The sequence below is a fragment of the Lissotriton helveticus genome, chromosome 3_1, assembly GCF_964261635.1.
Source record: "Lissotriton helveticus chromosome 3_1, aLisHel1.1, whole genome shotgun sequence".
Classification (NCBI taxonomy): domain Eukaryota; kingdom Metazoa; phylum Chordata; class Amphibia; order Caudata; family Salamandridae; genus Lissotriton; species Lissotriton helveticus.
In genome coordinates, this window is record NC_136061.1 from 976,113,363 (window position 1) to 976,132,193 (window position 18,831).

Below are 18,831 nucleotides of genomic sequence, written 5' to 3' on the forward strand. Positions count from 1 at the left end.
CAGGTCAGAATAGACATCGGGGCTGCCTGCATCCTCCAAGTCGCCCACCCAATCATGCTCGGAGTCACATTGCTGGGCAAGCGGGTCCTCGGACCCTTCCCAGTCTTTGTCCGCCTCTGGTGTAGAGGGGGCCGGTCGCGGCGGCAGAGCCGGAGAATGGACGAACGGCGTCAGGATAGGCACCGAGCACGGCGCCAGCAGTGGCCCGACCGGCGCCGCCTTCCAATGCGGATCCCAGGTCGGAACAAAATGGTCCGGGAACCGGGGCAAGGTTGGGATAAACGCCACACAGTGTGGCGCCGGGGCCGGAGCCGGCAACGCTGCATGCTGGAGCCAGCACCGTAGGATCCTGTGGCGCCGGGGCTAGAGCCGGAGCCGGTGGCGGAGCCGCAGGGCCAACAGGATTTGGACACGGGACCCAAAGGTGCACCGGCGGGAGCCCGAGGCCTAACAAGGCGGTCCATGGCAGCAAGGAACTCTTGCAGCTGTTCGGGAGTCGCTGATGGACCCAGGTATTGCGGGGAGGCAGCGAGACTCCCAGCCTCCAGAGGAACCCCAGGGGTGAAGTCCCTGTCTCCCTCGTCCGCCTCAGAGGAGCGATGGGGGACGTCGGAGAGCGAACACGCTTTTTCAACTTCTTTTTATGGTGTTGCTTACTGGAATCCGAAGGCGAAGACTTGGAGCCCAAGGAGCCACGGCTCCGGTCCCTCGAGCGGCCTCAGTAACGGCCCCTAGACCCGGAGCAGCGATGTGATGAATGCTGGACCTCCGGCAATTTCGGGCACCGCTCCCGCAAGGCCTTGGGGGCCATGGCTCGACAGTCCCGGGAGTTGTGATCGGTCTCCAGGCAGTAGAGGCAAACATTGTGGGGGTCCGTAATCGACATATTACGGCGATAGGCCCGCAAGACTTAAAGCCGGGCATCCATACGTGCACCAAGAGAAAAAAGGGGAGACAAAAGTCTCAAAATAGCAGTCAAAAAATTACCATGGTACGTGCTCAATCCAGATCTGCACTTGGTGGCGTGGAAAAAGAAAGAACTGATGTCAGCGCGCATGGGTGGCGCCTAAGTAGTCTCCGTGATGTCATCTCGGCACTTACGACGCCAGTGACTGGCACGGAGCCGTAGGAAACCACCTACTGACGCACAGGGGTACTGCTAAGCAAAACTTTCCGGATCCAGTCTGACGCCTGGGGATATTCTAAGGTAAGGAATCTATCACTAACGTATCTCTTTCACATATGGAGATTGCTCAATCCCAGGTGCAACACCCTGCCCTGCTGCTGCAACAGAAAATCCTCTCCAAGAGACCGTTTGATCGGAGGACAGATCCTCATGCCCAGGAGTTCTGAATACTACAATCTCTTGGCCCAATCAGCTGCCACTAGAAGGACTTGGGCCCAGTTGTTCCTGATCTTCCTCAGAACCCATGGCAAGAGCAGTGGTGGGAAGGCATACAGAGGACCCTAGCTTCACTCTAGGCAGAATACGAGAGTGAGAGTGAGTGAGCGATTCGAAACTCTAGCATGCAATAATTCTGACATTGCACGTTCTTTGCAGTGGCAACAAGACTGAAGCCTGAGTCCCACCCATTGGCAGAAGACACCCTGCAATATCTCTGGGAGTAACTAGAATTTGTGCTCTGCTAACCGTTGACAGCTCAGTTTGTCAACATTCCTTTTATTTACATTTTTCCCTTCTCCCGTTTCATACAATGTAAAGCTATAAGAAAGTACCATTGCTTCATTTGAGAATGCAGTCAATTTGAGAGTAAACAGCGGAATAGCACCATTGGTCATCTTAATACATTGATCGATCAACTAAACCCCAAATCCCTCCTAATTCCCTCCCCTCTCCTACCCCCCAAAACATTAAGGGTGCACAGTTTCACTGAAGTGCGTTTGAATGTACAGATTGCCTAATCTGTTCAAAGGGCACCTAGAGGTATCTTTCCTACGTCAACAACCAAAGTTCCTTTCTCGCCCCACTGTTTTCTAAAATTGGAGATGAAGTGCCCGGGTACGTGTAGGGCACGCAAACAGGGGAAGATCCGGCAATAAATACTCCACTAGGTCAGAGGGGAAGGGATAACTCAGTATACCCTTAATCTGTGCAAGAATCTCTGTCCAGAATGAACGGATTGTTGGACAGTCCCACCAGATATGGCTAAAATCCCCTTGGAGACCACAGCCTCCCCAGCATAAATCCGAAAGATCGTTTTAAGTTTCGTAAGGTACAAGTACCAATCATTAAGTGCTTTATAGTGGGCCTCCCGCATTCCCATTGATTGGTTGAATTTGTGTATGTCTTTATATAATTTGTACCATTGCATGCCTGTGATGCTTACCCCTAAGTGTGCTCCCAAAGTGGCTTGTGCCTGGGTTGCTCAGTATGCAGTGGGGACTGTGGTATCTTATAGAGGTGCGAAATCGTGCCTTTTGTGCCCTACTCTAATTTCGCTAGATTCTCTATTGGCTTGAGCGCTCTAGTCGCTACTTTTCGAACTCCCCTGGTAAGGACCCAAAGCTGATTGTAATGGTATTATTTGTTGGTTGTGAGGTTAAACTCCCTCTGACAATGCTCAAATGTGAGGATGTTCCAATATGGAACAGGTCAGATATCGTATGGCATCCCCCTTCCTTCCACACATCAAAGGGTCCTGGTGCACATGCGGGTGGGAACGCTGGATTATAGTGTGTGGGTGTGAAAGGTGATGGGAAATCTGTCAGGGCAGATAACCTGTGGATGTCATCCCACACCTTAAGGGTAGTTTTAGTAAGTGTACTTCGGTAAACTTTAGGCAGGCATTCCGTTTTGGGTTTCCACAGTAGGTCCCATACGCTCCTCCTGCCACCGCCCTGTCCATGTGTCGCCAGTGTTTGTCGGATACCTGGGATGACCTGTCTGTAATCACATGGAGTTGGGCTGCATTGTAATATAGATTCATGTCTGGAAGTGGCAGTTCCTCTTTGTTCTTGGGAAGCCACAGTTGTCGAAATTATAATCTTGCCCGTTTTACTCCCCAGATAAAGGGGATGATCAACGATTTTAGTGTGGCGAAAAACCCTTGATCCATCTCAATCGTGAGTCCCTAGAAAAGAAACAAGATCTTAGGCAGTATCATCATCTTGATCGCCTGGATGCGACCTACCCATGAAAGATACATGGGGACCCATCTATGCAAATCCGCTTTTACTTGTTGGTGTATTGGGGGATAGTTTGACTTATAGAGGTCCTGTAGCCCAGGGGCTATTCTTATTCCCAGGTAAATTATTTACTTTTTAGCCCACTAAAATGGCTTCAAATCAGCCAATGCTTACATATCCCTCTGTGACAGTGTAAGGTTCAATAGATAAGACTTGGGGCACTATTACGAAAGCGGGCGGACAAAGTCCGCCCACCACCGTAACAGTGAACGGGACCGGAAAGAACCATCTCTTGTATTTTGAGGGAGGACTATCCCAGGCCAGTGTTAGTGTACATGGGGCATGATCTGATAGGGTTATAGGGTGCATGGAGGTGGCCTGCAATGCTGGGGTTAAATTCTTACTTGCAAAGATGTAGTTGTTCCTAGAATAAGACCTGTGTGTATGAGAAAAGAAAGTATAGTCCCTATCTATTGGGTGCATCATGCGCCATGTGTCTATTAAGCCCAGCGCGGAGAAATCTTTTTGCAAGAATTGTGTGCTATCCAGGCCAGCATCCCATGTTAAACTGATATCCCTTAGTAAGAAAATGTCTCCCTCAGCGAACCCCCCTCCCGCCGCCCCCCCCCGACAATGATAGGACCTTGGAGATGAATGTGGATTGATTGGTGTTAGGCGCATAGAAGGAGGCAAAAGTGCAGTGTTGGTCCTGTAGTTTCCCCTTAACTATGACTATCCAGCCCTCCTGGTCTATTTTTCTTCCTTCCGACTGGAACCTCAAAGAACCGTGAAAAAGCAGTGCAAACCATTGTGCTTGGTCGTGGCCGAGGTGCGATAACTAATGGGATATGCCCTGTGTTTTAACTGGCGCCCTTTTCATGTCTTTTTCCTGTAGTGCGACAAAGGTCATGTTTCTGGTCTTGGAGATATTTCCATAATTTCTGGCATTTGTCAAGGGAGTTAAGCTCCTTAACATTCCTCATAAGCAAGGTAAGCGCCATTTGTATTTAATGTATGGGGTGTAGTGCCAGCCTACATCCTATAAATTTAGTCCTTTGATGGAGCTCCCCCCTTGCTATCCCTGCCGCCAAAGATCAGCTCATCTGGCCCATTGTCCTCGTCTGGCCCACCGTCCCCTCCATACATGCTTCGTATGAATAAAAGACCACCTGTGCACCCCCCAACCATAATAACAAAATAATCCTAAATCCAAACATTTGGGGTCAACCTGACCCAACTTCCACAGTACACAGTAGTAAAGTACATTTATTGTGTACTTAACGTGGATGCATTGGTCCATGACCGCTTATGGTGAGCTTTAGAATGTTGCATTCAAGTAACTTGCTTCAGTAGCTTCAGGAGAGGCAATGAGTAGATGTCTCTCACCTCACCGCCCCTCAGAAAGTGATCCCAACCCTTACCCCCACTTATTACACAAGTTACATATTGTTTCCCTCTCCTCCCCTGACCGCCATCCAACATCATGATCGATCCTATGAGGCCGGCACAGGACATCATCCACAGTTGCAACCCCCCCATTATCCAGAGGATTATCTCATCTCTTACCCCAGATTGTCATGACGCTAGTTGGTTATCGGTTCTCTCCTCGCTCCTGGACACCTCCAAACCTTGTGAGTGCTCCTGTAAGGCTGGCCCAGACCGCTAGCAGCAGAACTTGGCCCAGTGTTCAGTAATCATTCGATTCCCTCACTCCGCCTGTTCCTCCTCCCCCTTGCAGTCATTTCTTCTTTTGTGGTTTTGTCATTTTCTGCTGCGGCCAGTAATCATTCAATTCCCTCTCTCCGCCTGTTCCTCCTCCCCCTTGCAGTCATTTCTTCTTTTGTGGTTTTGTCATTTTCTGCTGCGGCTATTGTCCTTCGCTGTTTGTCTCTGACAACTTTCTCGTTACGCCGTCCGTGGTTCGGTTTCCCATTTCTTCCAGGAGTGCTACACCCAGAAGTTCTGCCGCTCCGTTATATGAGGTACAGTGGTGATGCAGATTATGTAGGGAAAAAGCGATTCCAGAGGGGTATGTCCACCGGTATTTTATGTGTTCCCTTCTTTAGTTGTCCCCGACTGGACAAAGTAATTGCGGTCGAACCAGTATCGCTGGATCCCCATCTTGAAACAGATCACACTTGAAACCTTGGAAGGAAACCTCCTCTTTCGACCGTGTTGCCTGAAGGATTGCCTCCCTCATCTTATGGGAGTGCAATTTAGCCAGGATGTCTTGTGGTCGCTTCTGTCCTCCAGATAACGGTGGAACCACTCTATGCCCCCTATAAAAAAAATTCTTCATGCCTCCCGAGACGAGTGCCGCTCCAAATAACCCCAAGACAAAGGCTTCCTGTTCTGCCCCATCCGCTCCTTCTTCTAAGTTCCTCAGGCGAACATTATCTCTCCGGGCCCTGTTCTCGAGGTCCTCACATTTTAGGATGTTGGCTTGTAGTTGCTCGTGGAGCCCTTTTGTTGTGTTTTCCATCTCTGCCAGTTTATACTCCAGTTCTTGTATCTTTGATTTTACTTCTAGTGTGCGACTGCCGACTGAATCAACATCCTGCTGCAATGACGTTAGCTTGCCTTGAATACCAGAAAGTAGGGCCTCCACTGAACCATCTAGGTCCACCTTGATTTTTTCTCTAAGCTTTCTTGAAGGCTCTCAAGGAGGCCAGTTGGTCTTCTTTAGTGAGCGCCATTTATCCCTCCTGCCTGCCTTCTGTTGATGTCCCTCTCATCTCCGTAGGAGCTAAGTAGCTGGAGACTCTATTTGTCTGCATTTTATGGGTGGTATAGACCCCGTAATGTCCACTGAGAGTCCCCTCCAAGGCTGAGTGGTGCCTCGTTTTGTGCTGTATTCCCCTTGTGTGGGCAATTCGTCCAGTGCTTGGGTTTCTAGGTTAGTCAAGATTTCATCAACTCTCTGGCCTAGGCATGTGGCAGTGGACTCGGTGTCCTGGTCTATCTTCTTGAGTGCTCCCGGTGGGGCCATCTCATCTTTGCGTCCCCAGGTCCTCCATAAGTATTCCACACGTAGCGGGGAATCTTTCTGCAGCGATCAGAGGAGAGGAGCGTGCTAGGTTTCTCACCCTTCACTGGTCAAAAATCTTAGTTGGCCACTGTGGGCTATTTCCCCCTGCCTGGAGTGTCTCTCCCACAATGTGTATGTCTCTACGGTGGAGCTAGCTTCCTCCGATACCTTGTAGGTTTGACTTAGTGTAGACCCTCTGCGAGTGCTTGCAGATTCTTCCCAGGTACCGGTGGCTGTGGGTGCTTCTTGATATGACTGGGGCTGTACTAACTCTCATGAGTAGCCGCCATGTTGGGGTCAGGAGCTCACAAGCTCAGGAATCTGCCCGCGGGCCCCAATGTGCCATCATTGCCCGATGTTTGCTCCCTTTTAAACCTCAACTTGCCCTTAGAGCAGATTCTCAGATCCCGTCTGCACCACTGGTACCTGTAGTATGGTGGGACAGTCTGCAGCTCAAATGGCCACCATCTTGAAGTCAGACGTCAGCCTCCATGTGTTCCTCCGTTGGCTTCATCGGACCTGGGGGGTTTCTCAATTTTCCTGCCGGTGAACCTGCTGCCGATCAGGAACTTTTCCAGCCCGGGTGCGGAGAGGTCAGTGGCACTGAAGGTATTCCCCGTCCGTCCCACCTCTAAAGGACTCTGATGTTCACCTCTCCCAGAAAGCCTCTCCAACCAAAAGCGACACATCGGTCACTGCTCTCAAATGTCGGTGGGGGTAAGGAGAGGGGTCTGCAACTAACCCGATCTCAGGCCAGTAGCCCTCACTGCAAGTCTTTTGCAGTATCCTCAGAAACCTGGATATAATCCAACAGATTCCCTTGGTGTTTTGCCCACTGGGGCTGAAGAGTCCACATATGCCATATGGCATGTTTCTCCAGCAGGATGCAGGAGGCCAACAATCCCAGAAGCCTCATTCATCCACTGCGATATCCTGGACCTAGGCTGAAACATCAGGATCATAGTCTGCATGTCCTGGGGGCTTCTCTCCTGGTGAAGGGAATAAAACTGTAGCATATCTAGAAGGGCTCAGATGAAAGAGTCTTTGCAAAGGAGTCATGTGTGACTTTGCCAAGTATATAGCGAACCCTAACGATATAAGGAGGTTTACCGTCTTAAGGTGGATAATGATGGTCTGGGGCAAGCCCACTTTTATATATGGGAGGTCTGGTATCCGCAAACTCTGAAGGTTTGCTGTGACCACAGCCATCACTTTTGTGAACACCCGAGGGGCACTGGTAAGGCTAAAAGGCAGCGTTGTGAACTGAAAATTCTCATGGCCCACCGTGAACTGTAGGTAGCACCTGTGGGCTTGAAGGATTGGGATATAGAAATATTTGTCTTGCAAGTCCAAACACCACCATCCAGTGTCCGGGTTTTAGGCAGACAGGACCTGGCTAGCGTAAGTGTCCTGAATTTGTCCTTTCACAGGAAGGTACAGAGATAGAAAATAAGACAAAGGCTTCCACCCTTCTTAGGCACCAGAAAGTAGCAGGAGTAACACAACTACATCCAATGCTGGAACCCGGTCTATGGACCATGTGGCCAAAAAAGGCTAGCATCTTCATCTGCAAGCAGACAGCTGGTCCTCTGCCAGCCACCCAGATGGTGGTAGAAGGTGCGGCAGGGTAGAAAGGAAAGAGAGGGCGTAGCCCCGATAGACAATTTGGAGGGTCAACTTGCCTGTGGTGACAGCTTGCCACCCCTGAAGGAAATATCAGACATTGCCTCTGACAAGGTAGCTGTGTGCCAGAAAGGAAAGACAAAAGCAGTTTTGCAGCTGCGGTTGCTGGAGGGGCAGGGGACTAAGCTGCATGTCGTCTCTGATGCCCTCAGCATTATATTTGTAAGCTGTGCCCTTAGCCATGAAAAGGCTGGAAGGCCTGCTTGACTGGTGGAAGGGTCTGGCACATTGTCAAAAGTGAAAATCCCTGCCATAGTCATGGCGGTGCGGAATTGCTGGTGGAATTGTTTGGTGGGTACAGATGGACCCAAGGAATGTGCAGTGGCCCTCCTTTCCTTAAACCGCTCCAGGGCTGAATCAGCTTATTCACCAAAAAGGCGAGACCCATGAAATGGCTTGTGCATCAAAGATGCCAGTACATCCCAGAAGAAGCCCGTAGATTAATTCAGGCGTGGGGCGAAAGTGCCAGGATTGGTCCCATTGCAGGCTTAAGCAGCCAGCTGTGTCCAAGCCATGGCGAATGACAAACTTTGCTGCGCCACATCCATCCTGGTTAGTCAGGGGCAGCTGACAAAAATCGGTCCCGCCTATCTCACAGGGCAAGTGAGTAGCAACCTCAGAGGCAGCTGGCATTGACAGATGTGACAGCATGGTTCGCAGCAGAGAACAAACTTCCCAAGCGTTTCAATGAGTTTATATTCGTGATCCAGTGGGGTTGTGGGGAATGTGTTGGGATCTGCCTTACTTGTGGATGCCTGTACCATCAAGCTCTCAGGCGCCGGGAGCTGTGTAGGAAAGCTAGGGTCGCCTTGTGCTGGTACATGGCAACAAGCGATTTGTCTGTTCAGTGGAGGTCCAAAGCCCAGCTTTGCCTAAGCAGCAAAAAGAGTGCCTATGAGGGTCTCAAAGGGTAAGAGAGGTTCTGTAGGTGCCTGGTCCAATTGGAAGACTTCTTTGAGGAAATTAGAATTCACCTCCATGTGGGTAGTTACAAATCAAGTATGCAACACTACAGCAGAGGATATGACATTTTCTGTGTCAGGGCCGGGGAAAGAGACAAAGGGAAGGGGGACTATACCTGTGCAGGTTTCTAGGCTACTGGTAGCATGTAACTCCTCATACCAATTGTTCTTGGTATATTGAGGGATAAGGTAATCGCCATCATCACAACGGATTGCTGCGCCCCAGAAGCATCGAGATGCAAGTTTCAGTCAAGGTTGGGACGAGTTTGGGTTGGACTCTGAAAACAAGATGGGTTAAGCCTCCTCCTCAGGCATGGTCTGCATCAGGGTCAATGCATAAGAAACCGGCATGGGGGATGCAGCTGATACCATAGGTGGCACAGTGGGTGGTGCAGAACTTGAAGCAGGTCCAGAGGGCACAGATGGCGCCCAGGGCGGGGCCACCAGCAGAAGTCCGACTGGAGGCCATGGTTGATCCTTGGGGTTCAAAGGTGCACCCAAGTGAACCGCTATGGTCTCATGAAAGGCCACAATCTGCTATGATGTCCCAAACAGACCTGGAAATTTGAGGAGCTTCATTACCAAGTTCAGAAATGGCTCTGAAGGGGATCGAGAGCATGACTGGCAGGTATGTGGTTACACTTGTGCCTTCTCTAGAGTTTGACAGTGGTGAGAAGGGGGTTGAGTTGAACTTGGACCTTTTATGTTCGACGGAGCCGCGGGGAGAAGACATTCAGCGAGACAGTGTCCTGGTTCATAGTGCGAATACAGGCACTTGTCCCCCTCGTTCTAAGGCTCATGGGTCATTGTCCTTTCAGACAAGAAACTGCCTTTTAGAAATGTCCTTTTGGTATTGTATACTGACCGAGACTAGTCTGACTTGCATTCACATAGTATTCACTACCTATACATATACCACTTTAGTAACAATTGACATCGTCAAGATAGTTATTTGAGAGCAGAAGGGATATGTAACCTGTCCTGAAGAAGAAGCAGCATGCTTCGAAACATGTTGACGAAACACAGGAGGTTTTGCACATTGAAGCAATATACCTCCGACCCACTTTTTTAGCAATAACGGCTCCACAGAATATTACATTTTTCTAATCCACAGGAGCTAGGTATTTTTTTTTACTTACCGTTCACTCACCCCTGACCCTTCCAGTCACTCATTCCTAGACCACACATAGTTTATGATACCAGTGCTCCCACATATCCGTAGATCATAGCACGCCCCGTCCCGCAGCTGGGTGGGAAGCCCCCATGATGAAGCATGACACCAAGGGCCCTTTTGGTGTGTGAGGGGTATTTAAGAAACACTATGTGTTTCCAACCATTGTAGGTAAGTCACATGACCTTTGAGTCAAGAATTCTCGATTGAACCTCCTTAGGGTGGATCCTGCTGTTTACAATACATTTTCTTAGACTTACCCAATGATTTTGGACTTGCCAAAGATCTGCTGCAGGAACGACTTCTGGAGTAGGAACGGGGCCTTGCTTTAGGCTTGGACGGATCATAGCATGGAGTCTTTTGGTATTTAGCAACCTAAAGTTTTGCCTTGTGGTCCTGGGTGGCCTTCGGGGTCCTTTGGGTGCATGTCACAAGTACTGGAGTCATGTTCTGATACCAAACATCACAGGCATACCTCATGTAGATTTGTCTCAGACATCTGTTTGCGACAATCTCTACGAGGCTTAAACTCTGATTTGAGAGGTGACTTCCATTGCACACTGAAAAATTTGGAAAAAGACTTCTCAAAAGACTAGCTCCGGATCAGCATCTACAGGTACAGAAAGAACTGGACTGATGTCAGCGTTATTGGGTAGCGCTTATATGCCGCTTCGATCTGCAGTTAAGAGAATCCATCAGAAACTACAGTGTTCGTGAATTAATGAAAAGTTAGTTATGTGTTCTAGTATCTAATAAAATGAAATGTCTCTGAATTCAAGAAGAACTCATCTGCCTCCCTAGAACCCCAATAAACTAGACACAGTGGTAAGCTCTTTAAAAGCATACTGAGTAGACCAAGGATTAAAATAACGTGCATTTGAAAGTGCCACACTTTAGTACTCTGGAACAGACGGTCAGTTTGGCTAGCTAAAATAAATAGCAATTCTTCACATTTTAAAGTTGTGGTACCTATCTGCTCACTTTCTATCACTTTTTTGTCTTTAAAGAGGATTAAGAAACGTTATACACCATTGCATCTAAATTAGAGGGAATTGAGAATGTAGGTGGGGCTGATTCTTTATTGTGGTTACTGCCTCTTCAGTTGTTACTACAGAGCCCTGTTGAGTCTCTTCTAACACTTCTCAGACATACTCTTTATTCTTATTTAGACTACTGTATTGACTTGGTCCTCCTCTAACATCACCATGTTTTCTTCAACAATTCTTATTTGTCCTTAACTCATCAGTTATTTATTCCTTGTACTGTGGTTTTACTTCATTTTATGTCCTTTATTTTTATCTTATGTGCATAAGTAGTGTTCTCTGTACGCCTTTAACTGTTGTCCAATTGTCAAGGGCTCAAGCACCCTCAGGTCAAGTTCGTGCTATAAAAAAAACTGCACATAAATGAAAACTAAAATACCCTGGACAGAGCGAAGTTCTCCATTGCCCATGTGGCTACATCTTCAAAATATATTAATACAATTAAATACACGTAAACCACATTTCATAAAAAGCAACAGGCCAGATTGCGATGGCTGCTTGATTCCAAGAAACATGTAAATAGATGACGACTATGTTTCACAATTTTTCAATAATCTTATTTTATATTTAGAACGTTTATCTTGCTAACAAATTACAGCCAACTGAAACCCTTATCTCAACAAAATTCCCCATATAATGTCTGGCTTTTCTAACTACCCAAGGCAGCCTTGGTACCTACCAGAACAAACCCTGTGGACAGTCAAGAGCAGTCCAGAAGACGGTAACCTCGCTTTCTCTGAAACCAGAGTTCCAACAAATTAACCTGTAGAGTACATAGGTGTGCCATAGTATTAGGACATAATTCTTAGAAAGACTGTTGAGGCTGCTTCAACAAGTGTGTAGCATTCTCTCAGAACAGGTTTCTGGTGGAGCTCACTGCATGCATGGTGTACAAGAATGAAAACTCCCATAAGCTTTGAAGGCCACTTCCGGGATGGGGTCGCGGACACTTTGCTGAACAGACATAGGGAGACAATTCAACGCTGGTGCACTGAGACGTTAACAGAGATAAATGACCAGACACTCAAACCTTGCACCTCTTCTCATTGCCTAGATCTCCTCCTTCTGACACAAGGCGATGGCAATTCCATCTTAGTGCTGAAGACCAGACTAATCTATTATGAGCACATCAAATTAGCCCCAGCCACAATGAGGTCATGAGAGTGTGCACTGAGGGTGGGTCCACTGCGACGACATCTCTGTATAACATTTCGGCACACAGATTCAAATGTGAATACCATTAACTAGCAGTTAATACTTAGTAGTAAAATATGTGAGGTGCACAACCAAAATGTCTATGCTCTGACATAGAAATTGGGGAAAAAACAAGAAGATATTACTAAAATAAGTAATTAAAATGTCCAAAAAAAAAAGACTTGCACTTCTAAAACATCGTAGAGCTAAGAGTTTGCCTGAAAATGGAGTGTATTCCAATAGAGCCAGACAAGCCATGCTGCATGACCTATTCCATTATAAAGGGGTACCTGATGTTTTCCTATTAACGCAGATTTCGGAATAAAGCTCAGAATTCAATGGTAAGCGACCAGGCATAGGCTAAGAAACGTGCAGAAAAATTCATAGAAGAGAGTGAGTTGAACTATAACAGACACCACATCCCTGTGACTAACTGCTGTGATTTCCTTTTCAAGAACACTCACCCGTGTTTGTTCCCAGCAGACATGATCCACCAGCACATGTAATAAAGCAGACTCCCCACACCTTACAAGGAATATTTTATTTAACTTTTGCATGGGGGGGGATATACTCCGAGCAAGAGATATCACTCCAAGCCTTTTAGGAGTCACACCAACTGGAGCACAGTTGTGCAGATATCTACGGCCTCCATAAGCACAGATCCTATCATGACAGGTGTGATCAATTCCAGCGATCCTATGTACCTCGCCAAGCAGGCCCCCAATCCAACAAAATGGCTGCCAGAGTCTGTGAATCCCCGAAGCAAAGGGCTGCCCTGAACTTGTAGGTTGAGAAGGAGAGATACTGCATCAAAAACAATCATGTTATGCTAAGTGTTCTTTATCGCACTTTTGAAAGTCCAGACAGGAGTGGCGCGAGTAGGGTGCTCCAGTTACTGAGCCAGAGATTCTTCAGTAAAAAGAGGGCCTTCCATTACTCTCTCAAACATATTCTTGAGTTCATTTGAACAAAATCATCTTGTCCCCGATATCTGCGTTGTAGCCAGGGGCATATTTCCTCCCAGGAATCTAGAGAAGTTAAAAGAGAAAATGCACTCTTAGTTCAGTTGGTGGTAAGTATTTCCTGCGTATATCATCAGAGACGATATAGAAGCGAACACTAAGGGTATGGAAATTGACAAAACTATTGCAAATGCTCGACTCCTTAGACTGCAGCCCCCAGTTAAAGAGAGTTGGGGACATGTGAGGGAGGTTTTGAACTGATGACACAGGGTCAAAGGTAGGGAGTGGTGAACAGGAAAATCATTGCAAATAGTCAGGCTCAAGTAGGAAGAGTATATAGTAAAATGATGGGAGGCTCTGTCCTAGGGCAACTGCGCAATACTCGTTTCTTACCGTTTGATATTGATAGTAGGCTTTGTCACTTTCATAGGCTCCAATAGTCACTTCTGGTAGGTACCGGGGGATAAACATGAGATCGGCCACACCAACTTTATCCTCGACCCTGGAAAGGAAAGCGAAGATTGGAGCGTTATGTGTGCGACATACATCAAACAAAGCAGTCTGATTAATGTCAACTGAAAATATATGCTAAAATTAGGAGTGTCAGGATCAAGAAGCTGCACTCGAAATTGGACTCCGAATTGAAGGGGAGAATAAGTTACATTTGAATCTACAAAATGTTGTATAAGTTCTGCTCAAGTCACGATCAGGTTAAGCAAACATTATTTTTAGGATACCTTAGCAGTTAGTTAACCATTTGACTAGTTTTGCCGAGTATGAATGACCATTAGTAATCCAACAATCTCAATCCCTCCTGCCAAACAGTAATGATTAGTTCAACACAGAGGACAGCACATCACCTTAAAAAGCAACAAACACAACAAAGCATCACGGGTTCATGCAACCGCGCAGGGTGAAAGGCCAAGCAGATAGCAATGCATAATTCTCCAACACACAACGTGCATGCCACTAAGTACAGAGCGAAGGCAACCATATCCAGTCTATTCTGAAACCCAACAGACTAGTCCTGTGGGAGAGGTGTGGCGCCGCGGCCAGGGCGACTGACGCTGGAATCTGGGGATCAGGGTTCGATCCCCGGCGGCAGGTTAGCCCAGCACCATGCGACTCTGGGCAATAGCTTCCTTAATCTTCCCGACGGCCCCCCAGCGCCTAGAGACCCTAACGGGGGATTTTGCGCTATACAAATGTGGATTATTATGTATAAATTCTAATGAAAAAAAGTAATCGGCATATTATAAACCAAATTTGCTTTGAAGGCATAGAAAGGAGTAACTAAGTCTTACGAGGCAATACCACGGGCAGATATGCATTAAACAATAAAAAATGTATAGGACATAATTAAAATGCTACCCACTCTTTGAGACATGCTCACACAGTGGGAAAACAGAAATGTAAATATTAACATTTTATGAGAAAACAAGAAGTGCAAGTTTCTGCAACTGGCAACATATGGGAATCCATAAGCTCCCATCAGTTCATTTTGCAGACTATTCACTTCTTCGCAGGTGTACTCCAAAGCAAGCGCTACAAAGCATCGATCTTTGTGACTTAAGATTCCTGATGTACGGAGCAAAGAACCACTGGCTTTCAAAACATTCCCGGACAAAAGATTTTAAATAATTGCGAGACAAGTGTAGAATCTCGTTCTGCACATCTGTTAGAAAACTATAACCAGGTACATAGCTATATACGATCAACAAAAGGGTTCTGTGTCTCATTAGCGGATAACTGGTACACGAGAAAAATTCTGGAAAAATTCCCTAAAAAACCCAATTCAATTCAATTTATTTATTATGATTTAGAATTCCGAAGAATTCCACATAAAATACATTATTAAATCACAATTCCATACACCAGTAATTTCAAGTAGAATTACAAATTATCATTTTCATTTAAAAAACATGAGCTTTAGGAAATAAATAACTAGCAGCAAAAAGCAATTGAAAAAGTGCAGATGCTTAGTTGTAAACATAAGAACTTGGACAAGAGGAATAAAAGTCGAAAAAAAGTGCGAGTGCTCTGTGCGTCTTTTTTGGAAAATCTATACCAACCAATACTAGCAGCAAACAGTTTTTACAAAATGCACAATTAAGTGCAAATGCTCTGAGCATCCTTTATAGAACGCTCTTTACCAACCAATGACTCACGAAATGGATCAGCGACTGCGCAGACGACCTCGCCCCGCTGAAGACCCCGCCGAGCAGACCCGGCAGCAAGAAAGCCCCATGGTTTAACGACGAACTCAAGAGCTCCAAGAAGAACTGCAGAGCACTCGAGAAAACCTGGCGCAGAGACCCAACACCGGACAACATGACTGCCCTCAAGCTCGCCACCCGAAAACACCACCAACTGATCCACGCCACCAAGAAAACCGCATTCAAGGAACGACTGGACAACAACGCACACAACAGCAAGGAACTCTTCAACATCGTGAAAGAGCTCTCCAACCCCAACGCCGGAAACAACGACATCACCCCTTCGCAAGACCTCTGCAACTCCCTCGCCTCCTACTTCCACAACAAGATCGCAGACATCCACAACAGCTTCAGCACTCAACCGACGCACGCCACGACCGAACCACCGCCCCCCTCCACCACCCTCCGCGCCTGGACCCCGATCAGCACCGAAGACACCATCCGCACGATGAACTCCATCCACTCCGGATCTCCGACAGACCCCTGCCCACACCACGTCTTCAACAAGGCCGACGCTGTCATCGCACCCCACCTGCGGGACATCATCAACACCTCCTTCGACATCGCCACCTTCCCGGAGAGCTGGAAGCACGCCGAACTCAGCGCTCTACTCAAGAAACCATCAGCAGACCCTACCGACCTCAAGAACTACCGCCCCATCTCGCTGCTCCCGTTTCCGGCCAAAGTCATCGAGAAGACCGTCAACAAGCAACTGGCCGCCTTCCTCGAGACGAACGGCTCCCTCGACCTCTCGCAGTCTGGCTTCCGGGCCAACCACAGCACCGAGACCGCCCGGATCGCAGCTACAGATGACATCCGAGCCCTGCTCGACAACGGAGAAACAGCGGCCCTCATCCTCCTGGACCTCTCCGCGGCCTTCGACACTGTCTGCCACCGTACCCTAGTACAGCGCCTCAGCAACGTCGGAATCCAGGAGAAGGCACTGGAGTGGATCACCTCCTTCCTCGCCGGAAGGACACAGAGAGTCCGCCTCCCCCCGTTCAGATCGGAGGCCACCGAAGTCATCTGCGGCGTTCCTCAAGGCTCCTCGCTCAGCCCAACACTCTTCAACGTCTACATGAGCCCCCTCGCAGCCATCGCACGCCAGCACAACCTGAACATCATCTCCTACGCCGACGACACCCAGCTGATCCTCTCCCTCACTAACGACCCCGCCACCGCCAGAGCCAACCTGCACGAAGGGATGACAGACGTTGCCACATGGATGTCGAACAGCCGCCTGAAACTGAACTCGGACAAGACGGAAGTCCTCTTCCTGGGATCCTCACCCTCCGCCTGGGACGACTCCTGGTGGCCCCCCGCCCTGGGCAGCGCACCCAAACCCACAGACCACGCACGCAACCTGGGCTTCATCCTGGACTCCTCCCACTCCATGACCAGACAAGTCAACGCCGTCTCCTCATCATGCTTCAACATCCTGCGCATGCTACGTAAGATCTTCCGTTGGAACCCCACCGAGACCAGGAAGACGGTCACCCAGGCCCTCGTCACCAGCCGTCTGGACTACGGCAACTCCCTCTACGCCGGAACCACCGCCAAACTCCAGAAGAGACTCCAGCGGATCCAGAACACCTCAGCACGACTCATCCTGGACATCCCCCGCCGCAGCCACATCTCCGGACACCTGAGAGACCTGCACTGGCTCCCGGTCAACAAGAGAATCACCTTCCGGCTCCTCACCCACGCACACAAAGCCCTACACAACCAAGGACCAGGATACCTCAACAGCCGTCTCAACTTCTACGCTCCCAAACGCAAGCTTCGATCGACCAGCCACGCCCTCGCCGCCGTCCCCCGCATCCGAAGAGCCACCACAGGAGGAAGGTCCTTCTCCTACCTGGCCGCCAAGACTTGGAACTCCCTTCCGATCCACCTCCGCCTCACCCAGGACCACCTCGCCTTCAGGAAGCAGCTCAAGACCTGGCTGTTCGAGCAGTAGCGGACCCCCTCCCCCCAGCGCCTTGAGACCCTCCGGGTGAGTAGTGCGCTATACAAATGCTCTGATTGATTGATTGAATGACTAGCAGCAAAAAATGTCCTGAAAAGTGCACATAAGAACTTGGACATGAGGACTGAAAAGTCAAAAAAAGTGCAAGTGGTCTGTGCATCTTTTTTGGGAAAATCCTTCCCAACCAATACTAGCAGCAAAAAGTTTCTATAAAGTACACCCCTGATCCGCTCCCTCCGGGGAAGGAATGTCACTGCATTTAACTATGCAGATGACATTCAGCTCATCTTCAATCTTGACTCGCAGGAAGCGGCCCAGGTCTTCCAGTCTACCCTCTGTCATATCAGCGACTGGATGGGCGCTCACCATCTCAAGCTTAACCCAGACAAGACGGAGCTCGTTCTTGTCGGAGGCCCTGCCAAATCCTGGAACTCTACTTTCTGGCCCCTTTCTCTTGGCCCCCCCCTAGCCCCGCTGATAAAGTAAAAAGCCTGGGGGTCTACATCTCACATGATCTTTCCATGAATCATCAGGTCAGTGCCACAGTGTCCTCCTGCTTCCACCAGCTCAGAAAAATTCGAAAAATAGCTCACTTCCTGACCACTGAAGCTCTCACCCTGGCGCTGCTGGCATTAGTCATCTCTCGGATTGACTATGCCAACGCCTTGTATGCAGGCATTCCGCAATATCAAACAAAGAGACTTCAGCTAATACAGAATCAGGTTGCCCGCCTGATCTATCATCAACCAAAACATCATCACGTCCGTCCCCTCCTCAAAGCCCTTCATTGGCTCCCTGTGTCGGAGCGCTGTAAGTTTAAACTCGGCTGCCTAACCCATAAATCCCTGGCCGGCATCGGCCCCTCTTTCATTTCGTCTCTTCTGCACCCGTACGTCCCTTCTAGACACCTCCGATCTTCCCACCTTGCTCTCCTCCAGACGCCTAGGTTTAGGCGCAAAAAGCACGGAGGCCTTAGATTCTCCTTCCTAGCCCCCTCACTCTGGAATTCTCTACCGTTGGATCTCAGACTTTCTTCCTCCTACCCCCACTTTAGATCTCTCCTAAAAACGCACCTTTTCCGCTGTGTCTATATATAAAGTCCTTCTTTCTCCCTCCTCGGCCTCCCCATGAATTAGTGAATAGCGCCAAGAAACCGTCCGGTGAATGCCGCGCTCTACAAATCCTTTTTACATTACATTACATTACATTACGAGATAAAGTGCAAGTGCTCTGAGCAGCTTTATAGAACGATCTTTACCAACCAATAACTAGCAGTAAATAATTTCTTGTAAAGTGCACATACGCAGTTGTAAACTTAACTACTCGTACAAAATGGCCAAAGACCCAGGGGAAAGTGCAAGTGCTATAATCTTACAAATCTCGAGAGATTTTTACGACATTAATAAATATTTTAAAATTCTTTTTTAAAAAACGAGAATTTTTAAAACACATCAGT

General features: G+C 48.3%; 1 protein-coding gene across 1 annotated transcript in view; it reads right to left on the reverse strand.

The window, feature by feature from the left end:
• Positions 1-12,754: 12,754 nt before the first annotated feature.
• NDUFA10 (NADH:ubiquinone oxidoreductase subunit A10) overlaps positions 12,755-18,831 on the reverse strand; it is a 171,775-nt gene continuing 165,698 nt past the window's right edge. Inside the window, exons 9-10 of the mRNA XM_078681409.1 lie at positions 13,584-13,692; positions 12,755-13,256 (exon numbers count right to left, since the gene is read on the reverse strand). Coding sequence (XP_078537535.1) covers positions 13,188-13,256; positions 13,584-13,692 — 178 coding nt within the window. The 3' untranslated portion in view covers positions 12,755-13,187. The remainder of the gene's footprint in view (positions 13,257-13,583; positions 13,693-18,831) is intronic.